This window comes from Calypte anna, chromosome 1, assembly GCF_003957555.1.
Source record: "Calypte anna isolate BGI_N300 chromosome 1, bCalAnn1_v1.p, whole genome shotgun sequence".
Taxonomy (NCBI): Eukaryota; Metazoa; Chordata; class Aves; order Apodiformes; family Trochilidae; genus Calypte; species Calypte anna.
Genome location: NC_044244.1, coordinates 47,917,749 through 47,941,847, shown reverse-complemented (window position 1 = coordinate 47,941,847; position 24,099 = coordinate 47,917,749). Strand labels below are relative to the sequence as shown.

Sequence of the window (24,099 nt, the reverse complement as noted above, 5' to 3'; positions counted from 1 at the left end):
GTTACTTGCCTAAGCTGACAGGAGGATCTACTAAGTTATCTTCTGTAAAAAGAAATGTGATTTTTTACATTGAAATGTCTGCTGAATAGAACAAGTGTGGTGAACTCCAGATTACTGGTTTTCATCGTTATGCTTTCAGTTCCAGTCCAAAATTAGGAAAACTTTACTGGGCATTAGAAAGTTCTGTCACTTATTAATTTCTATTTACATTTTCTAGCTCAGAGCTATCAAATTAATTGCCAGTGGAAAACTGTATTTGAAGTATAAAATTTCCAGAGAGAAGAGTTTAGAGGTACTTTCCAGTGCAGTCTTAACAGAACAAGGGATAGCATCTTCAAAGGAAGGAGGCTTGCTATTATTTGTACAGCATTCATGTTTGCTCCTACCAAGCAGATTAATTTTTGCTTTTATGGGAGCAATGTGCCTTTTACCATATAAAGCACACTGATAATTTTGTGAAGCAGTTATTTAAAAACTAGAAGTCACCCACAAGGGCCTCTACACGTTGCTATCTAAACAACTGTACCAGACTTGCTCATGTCCTCTTCTTTCTGGCACAGAGTAATACAACAGCTCTATCCTACAATTTGTAGGTGGTGTTCTGCATTAGACCCTAGATGCCTCCTGTGCTTCACCTAGCTGGTGACAGCAGGAAGGTGCCTCTTCAGCAGGTTAGACTGGAGGAAAGCCACCATGAGTTGGCAGTCTGAAGTAACAAAGATCCCATTCACAATCACCTTGGAGAACTATTTAATTGAGTCAGCTCATCATCAAGATCTTCCATTCTCAGAAGTGTTGATCAGAACAACATAGCTCTAATACTCACAATACTCAGAGATGATACCTCTGTCTTAATGCTGTGAGCCCAGGGGCTGGTACAGTTACACCTTTATTTCCCCCCCTCACAGCTCTGACTGTTCAGCTCTATCAGTTACCCTTGGGTCACTCATCATCACAAACAGTTTTTCAGGTGATACAGAGTGCCCCTCTCAGGACCTTGTCAAGGACCACTAGAGGGGCACAAAATCCACTGAAACCTCTGACCCCTGCCACCAGCTACTCAAATCACTCTTTGCTCCAAGCTGGGCAAGTGTATGCTGTTCTGTGTACTTACGGGTTGTACAAAGGGGCAGACAAGAGAAAGGAACATAAGACTTCAGCTGATGTCTGCAAATAGGCAGTCACTGAATACCACCAGCCCAATTAAAAGAGCTTTTTTGAGATGGGTTTTATGTCCATTCAATTGCATGCATGAGTTAGGGTAATATTCATTTGTAATTAAAATAGAAAAATCTTGTTTTCTTCTCACTATGTATTAAGAGTTGCACCAGTACAAGCATTCAGTATTTTTATTAACTCATTGTTTTCTGCAATTAGAATACAATAAAGCTATCAATAATAGATGATAATGAAATGGCAACAAACATACTATTTCACAGCATTAGGCTTGTAAAGTTTATTTTTAAATTCTGAAAATTATTTTTTCACAACCCACTTAAATACAGGAAAGCTAAAACACAATCCTAACTGATAAAAGAAGAGGTTGTAGTTCATAGTTCCATTCTGCATAAAACAACGGAAAAACAACGTATCCAACTACAGTATCTATATATCAAATTTCTCTTCACAGATATTGTGTCCGTGTTCTTCATAATCTTCTCTAGTTACTACCATGTCTTCAAAATCATCATTTTCAGAAATGAGCTTCCCACCTTCCCAAGAGTAAGTAATAGGGCTGAAAAATTAACAAAGATTAATAACGTTAATTGTTATTCATCTGTAAGTTCATTTTAGACAGAATTATGCTGTGATGATTTCCAAGACTTCTACTTAGTCATACCTATTTAAAAATATTTTTTTGATTGCTAAATCAAACCATCCAGCTCAAAACAAAGTTAAATTTTAGCAGGGTAACTTCTTATAAACAGTAATTGCCTCTCCAGAGGCAGGTGTAAAGAGGGCTGGAAGTGCAGATGTGTTTTTATTTACTTTTTACAGAAAATTATTCTTAATGAGATGTAAAAATACTCATTATTAATACATTAAAAATCGCAAAGATTTTTTTTTTTGTTCTTTCATAACATACTCGTTTGGTCTCAGCTGAATAGTGTCTCTCTGCAAATTCTGAAGTGGCTACATTAATAATGACATGGCAACATTCATATGCTGAAAAATCTTCTAAGTAAAAAACTAAACACTAATCTTGCATACTGATTTGTCCACTTAATGACAGTACAGTCATATGCTTAACTTTATTAGCCTAAGTACAAGGCAGGCAGGTAGTCTCTCTTTGTTTTGTCTTAAAATACAGTTTTAATACATTCTTCTTGTTCACCTAGTATTTATATAAAACCCTTTATCTTTTTAATCAGCAAAAGAAATCCTGCTTTATAGTTTTTCTGCTAGAAGGACAAAGCTTGTTCTGTAGAGTTTAAAACTTACTTTTCAGGAAGAACAACAGAAACATCATAATCAGTTGGAGTAAGACATCGAACTTCAGAATAAACACGATCTCTGAAGCCTGGAAAAAGGGTGTTTCCCCCAGTCAGAACTATGTTCTTGAAAAAGTGAGGCTGCATTTCTGTAAAATAAGTAAGTCTGTAGTTAAGAGACTGAATATATTTTCAAAAGGCTTTTTTTACCAATTTTGTTATAAATTGATACAGAAGTAAGAACTATGCATAGGAGAATTTTATGTTAATCTGATGCTCATATCAGTTAAATAGTTTTATTGAGAAATAGTATTTATTGAGGTGATCAATAACCTTCTGGTATGTTTTTAGAATCTGTCTTGATAACTACTGTTTTCTTATATTGTCTGTTAAATGTCATGTCTCCTAATACAATTCCCTTTTGATGTGGAATTTAAATAACACAATTTTGTAAGAGTACAAAGTAATAGTCTCAAGGCCACCATACTTATGTAGTAACATAAGACCCATGAAAGTCATCTTTGTAGTCAAAGTTTTATACTTTATACTTAATGCTTAAGTTTTTGATTTTGGTCCATTTCATTTTTCTCATTAGTTTGATTATTCTCTTCCTCCAGTAACAAAAGATTTATTAAAACAACTAAAATTAATTTCAAATGTATTTCATTTTTGGCATCAAAGACATAGGTCATGTTAGAAAAGGATGTTAAGTGAGTCCACAGCAAACAGCTGAAAAAAAAGTAGACACCAATTAATGACTCACCACAGAACTGTTTGCCTAAGAGAATCTTGTAGATGATCAGTTCTAGCATATATATGACAGACACCAGGAAACAGAACAATTCACAACAAAATAATAACTTGCATATTGAGAGTACTGAAGTCTTAAGGCACTTTGCATGCTTTAAAAAAAAAATACACCAAAATCCCCAAAACACCACCTCCACCCTTCCCCTCCACTTACAAAAATACATTTAAGTTATACCTTCAGGTAAATTCTGAATAGAATAAACAATGGCTTCAGGAATTCCCATCTCTTGAATACCAATGTCTGAAGGATGGAAGAGTATTTCTGGAACTGCAAATCTTTCATTTGTTAGACGAAGGATTTGTTCACCAGTCTTGTATTTTCCACTTAGCACCATCTCATCCCTTGGCTAAATTAAAGATATGAACAGTGGCCACTGTTTTAAGAAAAGAAATTATATCCTAGAATATTCAGCTAATCTTTTCTATGTAGGCAGTATAATCTAGGTTAACAACTCTCTGAAGGATAATACATACTATAGTATTAAATCTTAAGTGACTTTGCTCTTATCAGCTTCAGGTTCACTTGAAGCAAAATAAAATAGGTATGTATGACAGTGGACTTAAAATATTGAGACTGTTTTTGAAGCTATGGTGAACTCAGGAAATTAGATTAAAATTGTTAAAATTGTTGTAACTGATATGAGAGTTTCCAGGCTCTTCTGTAACATGACTGAACTTTCTACATATTGGGGTATTTAAATGAAATACAGAGTGGCTTACAAAAAAGTGACGAAGTGGAGAAAACATTTTACAACTTAACTTTAAAAAAAACAGTAATTATAAGCCCAGAGCACAAGCATAGAAAACTACAAGTATTAAATAATAGGGCATGGAACACTATGCTAGAAAAGTAGTATTTAATTTTCATCTCAACTTCCTAAACTTTACCAATTCATGCATAGTACAGAAGGTAGTAATGATGCAGCATGAGAAAAAAAGGAAGTCTCATAACTTCTGTACTGTTGCAGGGCAACAGTCAAAAAAATACTTGAAAAACTGTATTATCATTACCTTACAAAATCCTTTTTTGATTGTGCTGAAGTCTGGCAAAACATAATCTACCATTACAGTGTTTTCCTCTCCTTTCAATCTGAAAGAGAAGAATATAAACTACAATAGAACAAAGAACATGTTGTAAATGCCAATTATTTTATACTGAGAAGATGTCCTTCCCCTTAACTGGACAACATTCTAAGTAGCGTAATTTGTTTGTATAAACAGATTATAAAGAAGTACCAGTTTTTACACTTAGTACCATTGTAAACATACTTGGCAATGTCCATGTCCTTGTAAAAGTCTTGAGAAACATAACACACATCTTCTTTTACTTGATTAATTACATGTGTTTCATCCATGACATGTAGCTGCCTGTGCAAAACAAATAAACACAGAAGTTTGAGAATAATTAAGTCTTAGCATTAGTTGTCCAGTTTTTCACTGGAGATGAGCAACCATAGTTTTCAAATGACAGAAAGCTGTTGTCCAAATACCTTAAAACTTTAATTTACAAAAGCACTCCTGCCTTCCTGGGCTTAATATTTCACAGTTCAATAAATACAAACATTGTGACAAGTATGGCTTTAATCCTGCAATTAGTTCTACTAGCAAAAACCTTTACTTAGATAAAACTTCATGTTAAAGGATACTAAGGTTGGTCCTACTGAATTTTATTTGTGCCACTGATAGAATCAAGTAGAAAACTGACTGATGATCTACTGAGACCTTTCAGAAAATATGTAAGGTTTTGTGTAATTGTAAGCACACAGGTAACCTCAGCAACTTGAAAAGTGGTGGCACTTTAAAAAATAACAGCTTAATTCTCCAAAGGGCTTAAACTCATCTTAGTTCATACTGAGCTTAAGCTCAAGATGGCAGCTAAGACATTATAGCAGATACACATTCTCTTCTTTCAACAGCTTTTAATTTAAAATTCACAGAACCAGTAAGAATATCTCCAAAAAATTTTAGCTCTTTTCATACCAGGTCTCAAGATGATGAACAGAATGCTTTTTACCTGTATGATATTATCTCCTTCAGATGGTTGGTTAAGAGCTTTCCTCCAACATTAATCCTACAGAAAAGGAGTAACACAAGGAGTTTGGTCATTATTAACTTAAGGCATAGCAAACAATTCTTCTAGAAAAGATATACCAGGCTACCTGATGATTGCCTCTTTCTTCTTTTTACTTCTACAATAAGGTACGATGTGTGTAAAAGAATATCCACTGTCCACAATGATACAACACAGCTCAGATGGATTATCCCGGAAATACCTGTGTGCACTAAGAGCTCCAGCTGAAACACAGAAAAGCTTCACTCAGTTTTTATATGAATATGCACTTTTAGGATTTACATTGCTACAAAAGTGTACTTGCTTCGTGTTTTATTCCATGACCTTGATACATAGTGCAGTCAACACATGAATTAATTTTGATAGTGGATAAAATCAGATATTGTATATGCCCCTGTATCTTCTTTTCAAGAATTCCAGTCCATGTTCTGTTTCCTTTCCCATTGTCCAAGCTGACTGATGACACCACAATATATCAAGCCTATCTAAAGGAGTATCCTACGTCCAACTACTTTTCAGAAGGTGTGTGATGTTCTTTGCACATTCCCTGTAAGATACATTTCATGGCTGAAATGCTGCACTTTATTTGCTAATACAGAACAAAGCCAAACAAAAGAGTACCACCACACACCCCCCAGAAAACTATCTAAGTCTTTATGTAAATCTTTGGTAGACTTTCTCAAATACTATCATGTTTCAAAATCTGTTATCTCTGCCATCCTGATTCTCCTCATATTACCTTTACTTATACACTATGACACTCTTAAAGAAAGTAGTGCAAGAATATAGCTGGAAGTTAAAAAAAAAAGATTAATATGGTTAGAGGACATACAGTAGCATGTTATTTAAGAGTCAGGAAAGGAATGAACTTTTCTATTATCTTTATATATATGTGTGTGTGTGTGTATGCATATGCATTTACTTATTTCCAAGATTAACCTTCAAAATATATAAACGTGAAGTAGGAGACAGACTCACCATTTACTCTAAGAACTGCTTGAAATTGATATTCTTCAAATAGGATTTCATTCATGGATTCTTGTATTGAAGTGAAGTTAAAATAAGGTTCGGTAATAATAATATTGGTATCTACAAAATCCACCTATGAAAAATACATGAAGGATTTGATTACACAAAACTTAGAAATTAATAATCAACTGCCATATTTTGCAGCAGTTGAGGATCAGGTATATCTAAATACATGATTACTACTTGCAGTATCTGTTTGGTGAAGCTAGGTTTAGGCTTAGTTTTATATTTTTGAAGACTTTGTGAGCAGTGATAGAACTTTAATAAATTAATGGGTAAAAACATAATAGAAGGGAACACCTTCATACACACTCTGTTCCTGTTACTATCCGTACAAATTGTAATTCAACACTTCAAAGATATCCCCATAAAGATACCATACAATACCAATGCAAGGTACTCTACACTAATCCTGTCAGCTACAGGAACAGAAGTCTCTTCTTACAGCACAGCACTTGTGTCACAAAATTACTCATCTAAGAACCAAAGATGAAGTCCTGTGCAGAATTAGTAACAAAATTCCCAGTTATCTCTGGTGAGGCCAACAAAAGATTTCCCAACTTACTAAGATCTCTAACGCCTTTGGAGAGGACTTCTGAGAGTTACTTCAGTCATAACACGATTGTGCCCTAAATGTATTACCAGCTGTATTTCTCTGTAGTCTTCACTCAAAAAAAGAATTAAAAACAAATTCTCCTCAAGACCATGACTAAATTGAATCTAGTTCCAAAACTAAACTGAAACCTAAATATCAAAAGCCAGAACTGTGTATTTTTACATATGGAGACCAAGATATTTTGAGGTGTTAAACTTTCATTCTCAGGACTATTCTGCCTTCTAAGTGATTCAAAAAACCAAAACTTTCGGTCTATCTAGCAATATCTCTTTCCAAAGAAAATTTAAAAGGGAAGTCTTACTTCACATCTGGTGCTAAATCCAGTTTGTGTGATAAATAAGAAAAATTAAGTATCATGTATTAGTATTTTATACATTCAACCTACTCAGAGGCAGGAGATGGTTAGCCGTAGACAGTTACTTAACATGAGTCTTTTGGCCTCTGACCTAGCTCATCACCCTCTTTCACACTGCTTCTTGATCTCTAAACCACACCATATCTAGCTACGATTTACTTTTTTTTTTCTAACCTGAACTCTTAATCACATTTATGTGAATTTCTTAACGTATGTGAACTCCGTATGAATACACACAAGACTGAACAGATTTTTTTTCAATTCCTACACCAGAGCTCAAAGTAAAAATTTTCTTCAGTTTGCAAAAAAAATAACCCCTGTGGTATCTAATGGAAGGCACTTTCAAACAGTTAGATCATCAGTTCTATTTAGTACTTGATGTTATTAATTCCACTGGTCGGTATTTAACCAACACAAAATCTGTAATTAAAAAAGGCTCTTACTTGATACATTTCTTTTCCAAAAAGATAATCCCAAACTTGTCTCTGGACATCCCAGTTCACCAAGTAACCCTGTAGGAATTTAGAAAAAAATACGTTATTTAGAAAATACAATCATACTTGAAAAAAAGTATATACTAAAAAATGTCAAGTGATTGGTAGACTGGAAATATAAATAAATTTGAGAGCAAAAATGTCTTAATTCACATTTCTATGCTAAGAAGTAAATGTTACATAGGGTAAAGATTGTTACAAATATTCCCCATCAGTCTGTTAATTACTAAACAGCAAAACCAATGTAAATTGGTGTGCCCAGGTAGCCAAGAAGGCCAATGGCATCCTGGCCTGTATCAGGAACAGCATGGCCAGCAGGTCCAGGGAAGGGATTCTTCCCCTGTAATCAGCCCTGGTGAGGCCACACCTCGAGTACTGGACACAGTTCTGGGCCCCTGAGTTCAGGAAGGAGATTGAGGTCCTGGAGCAGGCCCAAAGGAGGGCAACCAGGCTGGTGAAGGGACTCCAGCACAAGTCCTGTGAGGAGAGGCTGAGGGAGCTGGGGCTGTTCAGCCTGGAGAAGAGGAGGCTCAGGGGAGACCTCATCACTCTCTACAACTCCCTGAAAGGAGGGTGTAGCCGGGGGGGGGTTGATCTGTTTTCCCAGGCAACTCTCAGCAAGACAAGAGGGCATGGTCTCAAGTTGTGCCAGGGGAGGTTTAGGTTGGATATTAGGAAGAAATTCTTTACAGAGAGGGCAATCAGGCATTGGAATGGGCTGCCCAGGGAAGTAGTGGATTCTCCATCCCTGGAGATATTTAGAAAGAGACTGGATGTGGCACTCTGTGCCATGGTCTGGTAACTGCAGGCGTAGTGGAGCAAGGGTTGGACTTGATGATCTCAGAGGTCCCTTCCAACCCAGCCAATTCTATGATTCTATGAAATTGTGTTTCCTGTATACATTCTTCTCTTTGACAGAAGCCTGTCAATCTGACCTCAGTGCCAGGGAAGGCTGTGGAGCAGATCATCTTGACTGCCATCACATGGCATGCACAGGGCCAGGTGATCTCAGCCAGTCAGTGAGGATTTATGAAAGCTTGGCTAACCTGGTCTCCTTTTATGACAAAGTGACCTGTGCTGTTGGTAAGGCAGAGGCTGCTGATGTTGTTTACCTGGACTTGAGTAAAGCCCTTGACACCATGTTTCAAGCATTCTCTTGGTGCAATTGACTGCCCATGGTTTGGATGGGCATATTGTTTGCTGGGCTAAAAACTGGCTGCATGGCCAGACCTAAAGACTTGTAGTGACTGGAGGTAAATGCAGCTGGCAGCTGGTCAAAAATGGTGTTCCCCAGCCCTCAGTATTTGGCACCAGTTCTCTTCAATGTTTTTATCAATGATCTGGACGAGGGAACTGGGGGGCACCTTCAGTAAGTTTGCAGATGATACTAAGCTGGGAGGGAGTGCTGATCTGCCTGAGGATAAGGGTCTATAAAAGGATCTGGACAGGCTGATGGACCAAAGCCAGCTATATGAGGTTCAACATAGTCAACTGCTGGGTCTTGCACTTGGGTCGTAATATCCCCATGCAATGCTACAGGCCTGGGGAAGAGAGGCTGGAAAGCTGCCCAGAGAAAAAAAGACCTGGAGTTTCTCATCGATAGCAGGCTGAACATGAGCCAGCAGTGTGCCCAGGCAGCCAAGGCCAATGTCATCTTGACTTCTATCAAGAATAGCGTGGGCAGCAGAAGTAGGGAAATGATTGTCCCCTGTATTTGGCACTGGTAAGGCTGCCCCAAATGCTGTGTTCAGTTCTAGGCCCCTCACTACAAGAAGCTTGAGGTGCCGGACTGTGTCCAAAGAAGGGCAATGAAGCTGGTGAAGGGTCTGTGAGGAATAGCTGAGGGAAACTGGGTTGTTTAATCTAAAAAAGAGGAGGCTGAAGGGAGACGTTCTGGCTCTCTACAATTACCTGAAGGGAGGTTGTAGTGAGGTGGGTTTTGGTCTCCCAAGTAGCAAGTGACAGGACAAGAGAAAACATCCTCAAGTTGCACCAAAGGACATTGTATATTAAGATAAAAAACATTTACTGAAGGGGTTTTCAGGCACTGGGACAGGATGCTCTGGGTTGAGGTTTTAAGTACCATTCCTGGAGGTATTTAAAAGATGTGTAGATGTGGTGCTTAGGTACATGGTTTAGGGGTGGATCCTGCAGTATTAGGTTTACCCTTGGACTAAATGATCTTAAGGGTCTTCTCAAGTCTAACTGATTCTATGATTTTTAAAATTTGCACCCTTGAACTTGATTATTGTATGATACTCTATAGAACCCTGCAGATAGGGCATACAGTACGAAAGACATTCCTAAAAACACCACTTTAAATTTGTTTATAACATTAAACTCATGGTATCTTACTTACTTTCTGAAAAGGCAGGATATAAAACAGACCAGAGGGATCTTTAATTTCATCCAGTTGATTTGCCGTGAAGGTTTTCAAGCGTGCAGTCTTTGATCTGAACTGGCAGTTGGGAATAACACTGGAAAAGATTGGGAAGCTTCCTATGGATCACGATATGAGGCGCAACCATTTGCTTTACACTACTTTCATAAGTAATATATTGTCAGCAACATATTTGCTGCTGGTTTGATCAATCTGAGAGAGTTACCATGGAAATCTCTTAATTTCCTACCCTTCCCGTGCAAATGAGACGTTTTGGAAGCACTAAACAAGCCCCTCCGCACACCGCTACAGACACGCACGTCTGAGCTACAGACACGCACTGCCCTCCCCTTTATTCCCCGGCACAAAACAGAAGGTGCCAGGAGCTCCCCCGCTTTTAGGCACCGCCAGCCCCAGGGACAGAACCCCCGCCACGGCCGCTGCCCGACGGTTTAACGGTCCTGCCAGCCCGGTAAGCGCTCGCCGCAGGTCAGGGACTCCCTGCCCACCGCAGGGGCGGGGCCGGGCCGGGCCTCTCCGCCGCGGGCGCAGGCGCGCTGGCGGCCCGGGCTCCAGTTAGGGGCTGCGGGAGAAGAGGGGCGACTTCCCGTGCGCCCGTAGGACGGGTAGGCGTGCCGAGAGGGTGCTGGTGGAGCCATAACGGGACGCCCGTCCGGCTCCGCCCCCTCCCGGACCCTCACCTGACGTTGGCGTGGCTGTAGCCGATCTTGGCGTTGTAGGCGCCGTTATCCAGCACCAGCGTCGCCATGTTCCCCACGGCGCCACGGCCGCCGCCGCCGTCCCAGTATTGATCCGCCACCGCCGTGGATCTCTATGGTTACCATAGAGCGGAGGGAGCACCCGCAGCGATCGCGTTGCCTGGCGAGGCGCAGGAGAGCCGCGGGGACCGCCTCCGCCGCTGGCGCGTCGAGACGCTGACGTAGCGCCGGTGACGCGAGCGCAGCTGCGGAGCCGATTGGGTCGGGCGCCAACCGGGAAGCGCTCGGTAAAGCGAGGGGGCGAGGCAGGGCGGGGGAGGTGTCATGGCGTCATCTTGACGGACGCCCGGGCGGGCGCTTCTTTTCCCCCTCCTTCCCCGTGGTCTATGGGACTGTACGGCGGCTTCTGGCAGACAGAAGAAACAGCCGCCGCCGGTCAGGCACAGCCCGGGGCGTCCCGGCGGGGTCAGAGCTGTCACGGGGCGGTCGGCGCAAGAGCCGGTGGCACGGGGGCGGTTGGGAGCTCTTCTCCGGTGTCCCCTGCTGAGGGGCCGTGGCCTGGCTTGCGTGTCTGTGTAGGGGCGGCCGCCGTACGGGAAGGCAGCACCTCGGGGGGGAACGCGATGAGTGGAAGGAAGGAAAGGTGATTGTCCCCATCTGCTCTCCTTTCGTGAGACCCCCAGCCAGAGCACTGCGTCCGGGTCTGGGGGACTCGGTACGGGAAAGGCAGGGATCTGCTGGAGCAAATCCCGAGGAGAGCCATGGAGATGGTGCGAGGGCTGGAGCACCTCTCTCAGGAAGACAGGCTGAGAGAGATAGGGTTGTTCAGCCTGGAGGAGAGAAGGCTCTGGGGACGTCTTAGCCTTACAGTACCTGAAGGGACCTGCAGGAAAGCTGGGGAGGGACTTTCTACAAGATCATGTGGTGATAGGATGAAGTGAAACAGTTTTAGGGTGAAAATGCATAAATCTTGGTTAGATAGAGGCAAAAAAATCTTTAGTGTGCTGGTGGGGAGACACTGGAAGAGGTTGCCCAGGGAAGCTGTGGCTGCTCCCTCCCTGCAAGTGTCCATGGCCAGGATGGACAGGGCTTTGAGCAACATGATCTAGTGGGAGGTGTTCCTGCCCATGGCGTGTTGGTTGGAACTGTATGATCTTTAAGGTTCCTCTAAACCTAAACCATTCTATGGTTCTATAAAATCACTGTGGGAGAACTAAGCATGCAAGGTGGAGTTTTCCTGCATAAGAATGTTACAAAATGAGAAGAAGGAAGACTCTTAAGTTCCACCTTTATTTTACTGTTGTTCTCAGTATGCTGTAATTAACACTTTAAAATTATCATTAGTATAAAAACAGTGCTAGTGGTATTTGCTTTCACTGACCACCTGTTTTCCTACTGAAGTCTGTGTTAAATACCACACACCTTTAGAGAACTACAGAACACCCCAGTCTGTGAGGGATCTTGAAGGACCGTCTAATTGAACTTCCTGTGGGAAAGGGAGCTAATACGAGATGATCTAGCACCCTGTCTAGCCATATCTTGAAAAACTCCAGTGACAGGGACTCTACCACATCCCTGGTTGCCTCAGTGATTAATTGTGCTCACTTAAAAAAAAAAAAAATAAAATCCTTATATCAAGGTGAAGCCTCTCCTAGTACCACTTGTACCCGTTGCTCCTTGTCTTTTCCTTGTGGAGAAGCTTCTGTCTTTGTAGCTGCCCTCTAAGTAGTGGAATGCTGTGATGAGGTGCCCCCTGAGCCTTTTCCAGGGATAAAAGACCTAGCTCCTCCAGTCTTCCCTCACAGGGCAAGTTTTCCAGCCTTTGATCATCTTCATGGACTTCACTGGGACCCTTTCCTGCCTGTTCCCCTCTTTTTTTTGAATTTTTGGGATGAGAGCTGGACACAGTACACCACGTGTGACCTGCCGTGTGCTGAGCAAAGTTGGATGATCCTGTCTCTCTCTGCAAGTAATGCCCCTGCAGATGCAGCCCAGGATCCTGTTTGCCTTATTGCTGCAGCAGCAGCAGGGTGCTGGCTCCTGCTCAGCTTCTCCACCAGGGCCACCACATCCCTTCCAGAGAGGCTGCTCCCACACCGTATCTCAGAGCTGAGCCTGCCCCATTCTCTTTGGTTGTGTACTGAAAGGGATGCAAGGAGGAAAAGCTGTAAACCTTTAAACTGGCTATTTGGTTGTGTGTAGCCTTGTTGAAAAAAGAACACTGTGTTCTGTGTGGGGTTTTTTGGGTTTTTTTGTGAACCAACCAAGTACTCCTTGATGGGAAATGCTTGGAGAAGTGAAATCTTAAAAAAAAAAAAAAAAAATGCATGTGAATGTAGGAGGTAGTCACAGTTTTGAATTCTGTTTCTATTTGAAGTGCCATTTTCTAGAACTGCAGTCATCAAACAGCTCTTGAGTGTCTCCAAGCCAAGAGTTTGAAGTGATTTACTTTACTATTAAATCCAGGTTGTGTATTTTACCCAGGAGGTGGCACTGTCTGTAGTGTTTTGCTGTCCTCTCATCTTCCTTGAGACCGGTTTGTTTGAGTGCAGGGCCGGCAAGCTTTCCAGATGTTCATCTCCTCATGTTGCCAGTATCTCACAATGACTTCTAATTTCTGGGCAAGTTAGAGCTTATTTTGAAATGGCCTGTTGTCCAAATGTGAACTTTCAGTCCTTAGGAAAGGGCACATCAGCTCGGGCAACTTATCAGTGATTCCCATGGCCATTTTATCCCAGGAAACTATGAAAAAAGATCCAAACTGAAACATCTAATTATTGGGGGGCTTAAAGTCTCCATATTTGGAGAAGAGCAAACTCAAACCAGGACAGCTCTTCACCAAATTATTGACTTTTGTTCTTTTTTCACTCTCTCTAAGGAACAGTGTGAGATGCAGTGATGTTTGCTATCAGCATTGGGTACCACCACTTTGATAGTGCCCACCTGTGCCAGAATGAGAGTGAGACTGGGGATGCACTATGAGAAAAAACTGATGTGGGGGTTGTGAGGAGAGACGACCTCTTTATTGTCAGTAAGGTAAGTCCTTGGGTAACTTGAGGCCTCTTGGGAGGAGAGACAAGGTCCCAGCTTGCAAAGTGCTGGGGGATGAAGCTGGTCTAGGAATTAACATCTCTCTGTCAGGGCAAAGCATTTTGGGGATGGAGGGAAGGAAGAGGTCAACTCTCGGGGAAAAAAAAATAAATAAAGGGGCTTGAAGTGAGAGGGATTTTTTTTTTGTAGTCCATATCCATTGTCAGCATGGAGACAGGAACTAAGGCCATGCTCTCAGTTGCCTCTGAGATAGGAAGCACAGCTATTGTATTCGTCGTCACTCCTGCTGTGCTGCTGGCCTCAGCCTGTTAACTCCTGTATGTTATGTTTTGTTTTGTTTTTTCCCCCAACAACAATGGTAGGAAAAATAAAGTAACTTCTATCTGCTGGAAACCGGCGGGTTGATTTTCACCCGTTTTGCTTTTTTCCTTCATTTGGTTTAATTCTTGTATGAATTGTTAGAAATTTAGAGTATCTGATTCTCAATTTACTTAGCTGATAGTACCACAAATAAAATTAGGTGCATAAAAATGGTACTCCCTCAAGATGAGATGTGCCATTTCACGAGCTGCCTCTGTGTCTGCGCTGTGTGTTTCCCTGCCGGGGATGCTCTGTGGTTGTGAGGCTGGGAGAGCAGCTCCCAGGCTTTGCTTTACCCCCACAGCTGTGGTCCCCCTTCCATGAGAGACCCTTGGTGAAGAAGGGCATGCCAGGAAACACTTGCTGGGCTCCAACTGGATTATTTGGATCTTTACCTGATGCACTGGCCCACGAGATTCAAGGTATTGTGACTTTAAATCCAGAGAGCCATCTGTCAGAGCTCTGCTACTTTTTCCTTTGGGTCTGGAGATGCCCTTAGTCCTCTCTAATGAGAAGTGTTATTAAACCTCATTAGGACATAATAACAAACCTCTGCATGGAGTGCCTGGGAGGAAAGGTAAGGTTAAGCTTAAGCGGGGTCTCATTGTACAAAAATCACCTTATTTTACCCCGCACAGCATTTCTATGTCATGGATCAAATTACTATCCAGACAACATTCTTCTTAAAGACTGGGATTTGGCTGTCATTTGCTTATCCAGGATCAAACAGCTGTGAGTTCCTTAGTTCCTATTTTTCTCTTCTGTACCCCCAGGTTAAATAAATCCTCTTTTCCCCATGGTGTCATATCCCTGGCCATCCCCCAGTCTGACCGAGGCACATAAAAGTCTCTGACCTTCCTCTGCCTGCGGGACAGATTCTCAAAAAGCAGATTTTATTGAAGATTAGTCCAGTCCTACATATTACTGGGTTTGGCCACCTCTTTCCAAACATAAGCATGAACATAAGCCAGGATATCCAGTGTGTCTCCAGTTCTGCTCACTTTAGAATTCTTGTAGAATACTTGTAGAAAGTGATTTCTTTACTTATGATTCAGCCTGCTTTAAACCCACTTTTCTTTTGCAAAGAGAGGCAGGTAAGTAGCAAATGGAAATGGCATGATGCTTCCCAGTGTTACAGATTTTTCTGAATATATGGGAGGAATGTTCATTGGCAGGCGGAAAAAACTGTGCTAGTTTGAAATAGCAGCCTGAAAACTTCAAGGCTTCCACTTTGGGAACTGTTTTGAGATAATTTCTGATGTGAAGTATTCAAATGATCTCCGTGCCCTTGGGCTCCTTTTTGTGTTGCTCTGTCAAAACTGAGGTATCTTCATGCCTACTCAAGTGACTGGGTGGGCATAGTAAGAAGATAGCTTTGACTGCAGTAGTTTGGGCTGATATATGCTGTTGCTTCAGTCCCCACAGCTCTCTCCACACATTTGTCAGTGACTTTAACTCTTGCCACAGTCATCCCTAGTAGCACTTGAGCTGTCCAGACCACAATGAAGCCAGTATGCCTGTGCCAGTGTACCCAGAGCATCCAGATCTCTAGAAAGTACTGGAATTTACCCAAAGTACTTCACTAAAGATGTGTGTGCAACTAAGGCTGCGTGGGAATCAAGAATTGGATGCGAGTTCAAATTTCTTCTTGGTTGATGCTTTGGGCTTCCTTCCCCCTCCACCCCCACTGGAGCTCAGCATGGCCAGGTCAAAAGAGGACAAAAGACTCACCAGAGCCAGAAGAATTGACTGATGTTTGTTCCCTTTGGTGAGATGAATAACAAGGTGCATTTTTGTTGCTCATTTGAAGGAAAAAAGTGGACATTTTATACAGCTGCTTATGATAGCAGCTTCAAATAAAAACTACTCCTGCTATGATAGAAGTGTTTCTTCTGCACTAAAGTAGATTATTTTCTCCCATTTCTTTTCTGCTGGAAGTGCCAGTCTAATTAGGGCTGCCTAGCTGTTCTAGTGTTTGCTAGTGTGAAAGCAAATAGGTGCTAATAGGAGAACAGAGCCCTGCTTATTCTATACTTCCACCACTAAATGGTACATCTCCCTCAGGAAATGAAGCAGTGTTGATGATCAGGTATCCTGCTCTAGCTCTCCCAGAACAGCTCCTCATCAAGCTGCTCTGTTCCAAATTAAAAGCTTTTTATTATGGGATAAGTATTTTTTTAGATGAGAAATTACCCTAAAAAACCCCTCTTTTATTTATGAACAGAAGGCGTACCTGGGGACAATACTTCAAAATAGTTGTATTTTACTGAAATAATAATAGTGTAGTAATTGTTAATCTTAAATAATGCTGTTATTTATATGTATGATGGTACTTGTTGCAAAAGTCCATGTTTTTGACCAGAGTCCCCCTGTTTAATGTGTTATATTGGTGACACATCAGAGGAGGATCCCAGTTATGATTATTTTTACCACAAAAGTCTTTGTGCAGGTATTTTTCAACATAAAAAAAGAAAAGAAAAATCTTGAGTAGCAAGTCTGATTCTGTAGTGTTTCTAGGCTATGGAGGAGCTGGTGGATGTTGGAATGCTGAAGACCACTGGAGTCTCCAACCCCAAAGACATCAACTCTTGAGCAAACCAGGCTTCAGACACAAACCTGCAAATAATCAGGTAGGTTGTTCTCAGACTCACCAGTGCTGACATCATGCCTGCCTGGGGGGTTGGATTTGATGGAGAATCTCTAGCAGTGAAATAGCTTTTATGTCAAGGTTATGCTTTTTGGTACCTGTGTGCAACTACACCTGTACTGGCTAAACCATACAGTAAGAAAAATGTGGGACATTCCGTGCCCTTCCTCGTGCAGGAAGCTGCAGTCACATAAAACCACAATGCTCTTGGATTGAAAGTCCCACTTCCACTTTTCTTCTGGCTGCAGCACTGGCCTTGTGCAGGCTGGGCTGAGCTCTGCAATGGAGATGTTGGGGCTTAGACTTCTCCTTTCCTACACCCTCAGTGCTTGTCTCAGGAGCTAAGGAAAAAGAAGCTGCATCCATTAATAGGAGCAAAGCCAGACTATACTGCTGAGGTGAATAGGACTGAATAACATGAGAGCAGGACACTTCAGCTTGATGTAAACAACTGTGTCTTGTAGACCATTCATATGGGGACTCTGAGAAGTCAGGAAAAATGAGGAAGGCAGCTGGAAAAGAAACTAATATTTGCAGATTGGGCCTTGTTAGAGGCCGGCTCTGGGAGAAAAAGCAGTCTGAAATACCAGATTTTAAAAAACCCTATAAAAAGAAAAACTTTTTCAAAGCTGTGGGGCTTGGTAGGTCTCCATAGTGATGGTAAACCTTGAAGTACCTTCTGGTTCTTAAGGAACCTAATCTTTTTGTTTGTAGATTGAGAGCCACCCTTACACCTTCCTCAGGAAAGGCTGATAGAAGTTTTGCCAATCCAGAGATCTCTGTCACAACATATTGTCCCCTTGGAGCACCCAACTGGCCATGATAAGAATACTTTGTGAAACTTCTTAGATATAGATTTGAGCCAATGCAGTAAACCAATCTTAGGATGTGCATAAATATTTTCTCTATTTCTCATAGAGAAAAAGTGATATAATTAAAAAAAATGTACTAATTAATTAAATATCACACATACACAGAAACCTCTTAGAGTTATTGGGATAATCAGTCCAGTAATTCATACCCATGCTGCTACTGGAACTTCATATTTAGGAGAAAAAGGATCAGTTGGTTAGTGAAAATAGTAAAAGATGTTCTTAATTGAGCTTGGGTGAGTTTATTAAATATGTTAAGAGACCTTCTGAACTAAAAAAAAAAAAAACAAAAAACCTACACAAACCAACAAGCACAGGGTTACAAAGGTAGCCTGCTGAGACAATTGGATTAGGTTTTAAAATTACTGTAGTGCTTTTCCTATGTAAACCATCTCTGATTATCAGAAGAGCTGTTGTAGCTGTGTAGGCATGGAGGCATGTATGGTTTTTGTCTCTAAGGAGCCAGGTAAAACTGTTCAGCTATAATTCCAGAACTATTTCTGCAGGTGCTCAACCAGCTCCAGACTCAAGGAAATGTGAGTATAATTCCCAAATCTGTCACTCCACACCACATCGAGGAAAATTTTAAGGTAAGAGCACATCTTACAAAATTCTTAATGGTGTTAAGAATTCTGGCTTAAACAGAAAAATCCATTCTGCCAGTGTAACAGATCACCCTCTTCCTACTAAAAACTGGGGAAAAAAACCCTTTTGTTTGTCATATATCATGTAGGCTACTTTATGGATAGAAAAAGTTACTTTAAAAGTGAGGAGCCAAGTCTCCTTCATTAGAACACCTCAAGTAAGAGATTATAACTTTCCACCTTGTGATACAAATATGATGTAATCAGACCCCACTAGCACTGTAACTTAGACATTTTTTCATTCTTCACCACAAACATGCATCCATTGTGCATTTCCTAATGCCTCAACAAATATGCTTTTTTACTTTTTTGGGGGTATTTCTGCAAATGAAACTTACACTTGTCTTTTTGTAAACAGAAGTAACCCAGCTTTTTGGTACCGTTATTCAAGTATTTGACTTTGAATTACCTAAAGAAGAAATAGAAACTTGCCTTAATTTCAAGAAGTGGTATCACATCTGTGCCTTAAGCCTCCTCCTCCATCTGTTAGCTAGATTGCATTATCACTGGACATCCTCTTAGCAGACAGTATTTGATAGCCCCACTTAAAAATAAAGAGAACCATTGCAAAAACCTGGTCATATCCATATCTGCTGGAACCCATCACCAGGGTTTATTAGAGCACTGCCCATCTTGCCTGTGTTGGTAGCATTGTGATTTTTGCAGATATATTGTATGTTAAGGTATCTTGTGACAGATGCATACCAAACTGCTGACTAAAAATTATCTGTACTCTCCAAAATAAATAGGTGGCAAGGATTTCTCTGTTTTCTTTGGCTACTCTATATAAGAGACAGTCAGTATAAATAAACTCCATTTTAAGAATGAGAGTTTTAAGTTCTTTTGAAGTGAAAAACTGTGCCTATGTATTTATGCCAGTGTTCTTAAGGCAGCGTGTCTAGCTGATAGGGTGGTCAGATACAGACTTAGCAAGATCTGCAATTTCATAGAATCATAGAATCATAGAATTGGCTGGGTTGGAAGGGACCTCAGAGATCATCGAGTCCAACCCTTGAACCACCGTTGCGGTTGCTAGACCATGGCACTGAGTGCCACATCCAGTCTCTTCTTAAATATCTCCAGGGACGGAGAATCCACCACTTCAGTGGGCAGCCCATTCCAATGACGGATCACTCTTTCCGTAAAGAAATTCTTTCTAATATCTAACCTAAACTTCCCCTGGCACAACTTAAGTCCATGCCCTCTTGTCTTGTTGAAAGTCGTTTGGTAAAAGAGCCCAACCCCCACCTGGCTACACCCTCCTTTCAGGGAGTTGTAGAGAGCGATGAGGTCTCCCCTGAGCCTCCTCTTCTTTAGGCTGAACAACCCCAGTTCTCTCAGCCTCTCCTCGTAGGGTCTATGCTCGAGTCCCTTCACCAGCCTGGTTGCCCTCCTTTGGACCTGCTCCAGGACCTCGATATCCTTCCTGAACTGGGGGGCCCAGAACTGGACACAGTACTCAAGGTGTGGCCTCACGAGGGCTGAGTACAGGGGCAGAATCACTTCCTTGGACCTGCTGGCAATGCTGTTCCAGATACAGGCCAGGATGCCATTGGCCTTCTTGGCCACCTGGGCACACTGCTGGCCCATGTTCAGCTTCTTGTCGATCCAGACTCCCAGGTCCTTTTCTGCCTGGCTGCTCTCCAGCCACTCTGTCCCCAGCCTGTAGCGCTGCATGGGGTTGTTGTGGCCAAAGTGCAGGACCCGGCACTTGGCCGTGTTAAACCTCATCCCGTTGGAATCAGCCCAACTCTCCAGTCTGTCCAGGTCCCTCTGCAGAGCCCTCCTGCCTTCTAGTTGATCAACACTCCCCCCCAGCTTAGTGTCGTCTGCGAATTTGCTGATGATGGACTCAATCCCCTCATCTAAATCATCAATGAAGATGTTGAACAGAACTGGGCCCAACACTGATCCCTGGGGGACACCACTAGTGACCGGCCGACAACTGGATGCAGCCCCGTTCAGCACCACTCTCTGGGCCCGGCCCTCCAGCCAGTTCCTAACCCAGCACAGGGTGCCCCTGTCCAAGCTGCGGGCTGACAGTTTTTTCAGGAGGATGCTGTGGGAGACGGTGTCAAAGGCTTTGCTGAAGTCTAGGTAGACCACATCCACAGCCCTCCCCTCATCCACCAGTCGGGTCACCTGATCATAAAAGGAGATCAGGTTGGTCAGGCATGACCTGCCCTTCCTAAAACCGTGCTGGCTGGGTCTGATCCCTTGCCCATCCTGCAATTTATTTTATTTTGCTTCCCCAGGTTACCCACTTACCTAAATGTATACTGCATTGTTTACATGAGAGGAGTTTAATATTGCAGGGAATTCTGGTGATTTCAGCTAAGCAAAAGATAAATTATCTTTTGAGAACAAGGTCACTGGTATAAGTGAAGGTTAGAGAGCATCAATTGCCTCTGCCCATGTTACTGGTTTTACTTGTAGTTTATAGTTTTAGTTCTACAAAGCTTTCATCAAGGGAAAAAAAAACCCTCTTTCTTCTTAGCCTATATCCTTAAAGTGCTTAGATGCAAAAATCACAAAGACCATCCTTTTTTGGAAGATTCAGATCCTCCAGGGATGAGTTCTGTACATCATTGTGTCAAGTTGTAATACTTCATATGTAGTAAATCACAACATAAATGGAATAGGTGTGACAAGATGGGAGAAGATAGTGCACAGGCATTATTAAGAATAATTTTTGAGCATGAAGTAATCTGCCTCCCCTATTATGAACGACTGTTACATCCGTCCTTTATCTGTATCTTTACACTGCTAACATAGCAAAATTCTCAGTTGCAGCAAAATATATATTCTCTTACAACTTCCATAGTTAAGTTTAATAAACATGAATCTTTGGGATTTGTGAAAAGCAGTTCATACAAATCCTAGTGGTTGTGTTTTCAGACAAAAGGCCAAAACATATTCCATCTGTTAATCATTAATAAGACAATCCATTTAACATCAGAACTTTCTAAGACAGTATGCTGCTTGGGAAGCTTAACTCAGTAATTTCAGTGTGACAGACTGAAAGCTCTGTAGTGGATACTGCTGAATTGTTTCAGGAGCTGTTTTCTTAATGAGGTTTTCTATTTATGAACTGCTGAAAGCTAATAAACTAGTAGGAAGTAGGAGATTTGTATGTTTGGTTTATCATATCTACAAAAGTAGATAAATACACTGCCTTTATCAGTAGAGTGGCTGCAGTTAAGACTGTGAATCTGCCCCTATCTAGAGTCTGATAAAGGAGACACAGAGGAATTATTTTGTTTGGCAACTGTCTTATTTAACAAACAGAAGAGTTGGGCAGCTCCACAGAAGCCAACAGTAAATTGTCTCTTCACTGCTCCCTAGATACCTTGTGTTTTGACTCAAAGGATGTCTCTGAAGTTGTTTTCTCTGGTATAAGAAACAGCTGATGGTACTGCAGCCCATGCATCTGCTGGAGTTTGAATGAGGTGTTTGTTAATCAAGCCTTCATGACTGAAACTCTTCTAATTGCCTTAGGCCCAGTAGAACAAGGTAGATTAGCAATGCCTGCAGAGAGGAGGGACAATTAAGGTTCAGAGCTAGGACACACACTTCATGGATATCCTTTTCCACCTGATTTTCATTGTAGTTGAGGTTTTTGGGTCTATAAAGGAAATGATGACATATCTTTGAGCTACTTGATATCTGCAAGATGTTTGAATAACAGATGCCCTAGAAATGGCAAAGCAGTGCCATCAAATTGGATTTCCTACAGTAACTTCTCTAAATAGAGAGATTTGAAAAGTGTAATAGCAATTGACACTAAACAGCCATAGTGCAGGGGTATGGACAGGAAGGTGCCTGTAACAGGTACTTTTGTTTTTTCCCCTTCTCCCTGAATATGCTAAATTGGGCAGTTATAGGATCTCATCATAGCTGCAGTTAGAAAATGAGCTACATGGAAAGTACTTTGCTTCCAGCTATTCAGACTGCTGTGAGGCTGTCAGTCCCCAGCAGTAAGAGTGATACCCGCTTAAGACTGTGGCACACAGCCTATCTTGAAATAGAAAATTCCTATGAAGTAGAGACTAACAACATTCCAATTTAATCACAGCTATCAGACCTGAAGTTATTTACAGGATGTTTATAGATTATGGTAGGCAGGAAGTCAGACTAGATGATCACAGTAGTCATAATAGTAAAAAATTCAAAACAAATTAGAAGCCAGAGATTGTGCATTTGTTTTAGAGACAATAGATCTTTTCCAGCTGCAGAGACTTCAGTGAAGGTAAAAGGAGAAAAACTTGGGTTCTGTCAGTTACTGGGAAATAAAAAGTACCTTCTGTTTTTCAGCAGAGCTTCAGCCATATGACTTAAGGACCATGTGCTTTTTTAACAGACCATTCCTGCCTCACAGCAGCCTGTGATGGTAGTAAGCCCATTGCTACAAGCTGCTCAAAAAGCACACTTCCTAGCTCCACCACTTCACCTACCCCAACAGGTATTCCACATGGGCACCGCTCCAAGTGCATCTGCTAGCTATAGAGAGGAAACCATGAAGAACCATCTCCCTTCTATTCAATTCTGATGATTCCAAAAAACTTCCAGCCCCTTCTGGGTTTTTTGCAGTTTCAGACTTTACATAGAACCTATTTAAGAAAATAGAATTTGCCATGGCAGGCTAGGGTAGGGACTTGGACTTGTTTTACTGGTATTGTAAATTCAGTAGACTGTGTGCCACACAGACAAATGCTGGAAACTTTCCAGTCTCCAGATTCATATGAAACCTGTTTCAACAAGCAAGAGTATGCTGGTGGCCATTTAATCTACTCTCTTTCCTGTAGCTCTAACTTAACTATCTAGGCTACTATCTAGGTAGCCTCAGGGCTACCTAGTGATAGTCTGGCTCCATATACTTTGCAATGGCCCACGGGGCATATTAGTTGTTAATTCCCAGGATGGATCAATGTCTAACACAAGGAGCAGATGTGCAAGAGGCCACAGGTCTAACACTTCACAGATCTGAAAATACCAAGGCCACTTCTTAAAGCAAGGAGAGCCACATTATAAACAAAGTGCTTCAGGGAAAGAACACAAATATTCTATCAGTGTCAGACATCACAAAAAGAGGCTGAAGTACCAACGACCAGCTCTATGTAATGAAGTATATTCCCTGAAGGACTAGAAGCTTCTGCTCCTGTATGCCACTTCCTCAGCATAATCATCAGCTTCCTATTGGAATTACAGCAATAGGTTTATATTATCCTCAAATAATTTCCAGTTTCCATCAGCTATGCAACAGTGCTCTTAGACCAAACCCACAGATACATCTTTCCTAGTCAGCAGTGAGATTACCCGGGCCACTGGACTAAACCAAATAAATGGAAAACACCTTAGCTGAGCGTTTTGCTTTTGTATCACATGTTGTCCCATGACTTGAGCTTTTATTGTGTAGTTCACCCATTCTAGTATAATCAGGCCTTCATTAAAAGTTCCACAGGGGCTGGATGAAAAAATGAAGTGTTACATCTATTTTTTAAAGAGAAAACAGGATAACATAAGTAACAAGCAATCAGTAAAATTCAGTACTCTTTGCTGCTCAGGTTTTCCACTCCAAGCTCTTGTATATTGAACTCAATAGAATAATTCAAAACAAAA

The 24,099-nt window shown here is 41.5% G+C and overlaps 1 protein-coding gene across 1 annotated transcript; it reads right to left on the bottom strand.

The window, feature by feature from the left end:
* Positions 1–1,331: 1,331 nt before the first annotated feature.
* Positions 1,332–11,202, bottom strand: ACTR6 (actin related protein 6). Its single transcript, XM_030447027.1, has 11 exons — positions 10,889–11,202; positions 10,167–10,284; positions 7,757–7,825; positions 6,292–6,415; positions 5,402–5,537; positions 5,257–5,313; positions 4,512–4,610; positions 4,254–4,332; positions 3,418–3,589; positions 2,443–2,581; positions 1,332–1,735 (listed from the first exon to the last, which is right to left on the bottom strand). The coding sequence occupies exons 1-11, from the start codon at positions 10,954–10,956 to the stop codon at positions 1,606–1,608; spliced, it is 1,191 nt and encodes a 396-aa protein (XP_030302887.1). The 5' UTR covers positions 10,957–11,202; the 3' UTR covers positions 1,332–1,605.
* Between the last annotated feature and the right edge of the window lie 12,897 nt (positions 11,203–24,099).

Bases quoted from the DNA above. Each gene is read 5' to 3' on its own strand.
- ACTR6 (XM_030447027.1), bottom strand. From the start codon at position 10,956: ATGGCGACGCTGGTGCTGGATAACGGCGCCTACAACGCCAAGATCGGC. The intron at 10,285-10,888 runs GTGAGGGTCCGG...AATCTTTTCCAG, and splicing joins TACAGCCACGCCAACGTCAG to TGTTATTCCCAACTGCCAGT. The intron at 4,333-4,511 runs GTATGTTTACAA...CTTCTCTTTCAG, and splicing joins AAGGACATGGACATTGCCAA to ATTGAAAGGAGAGGAAAACA.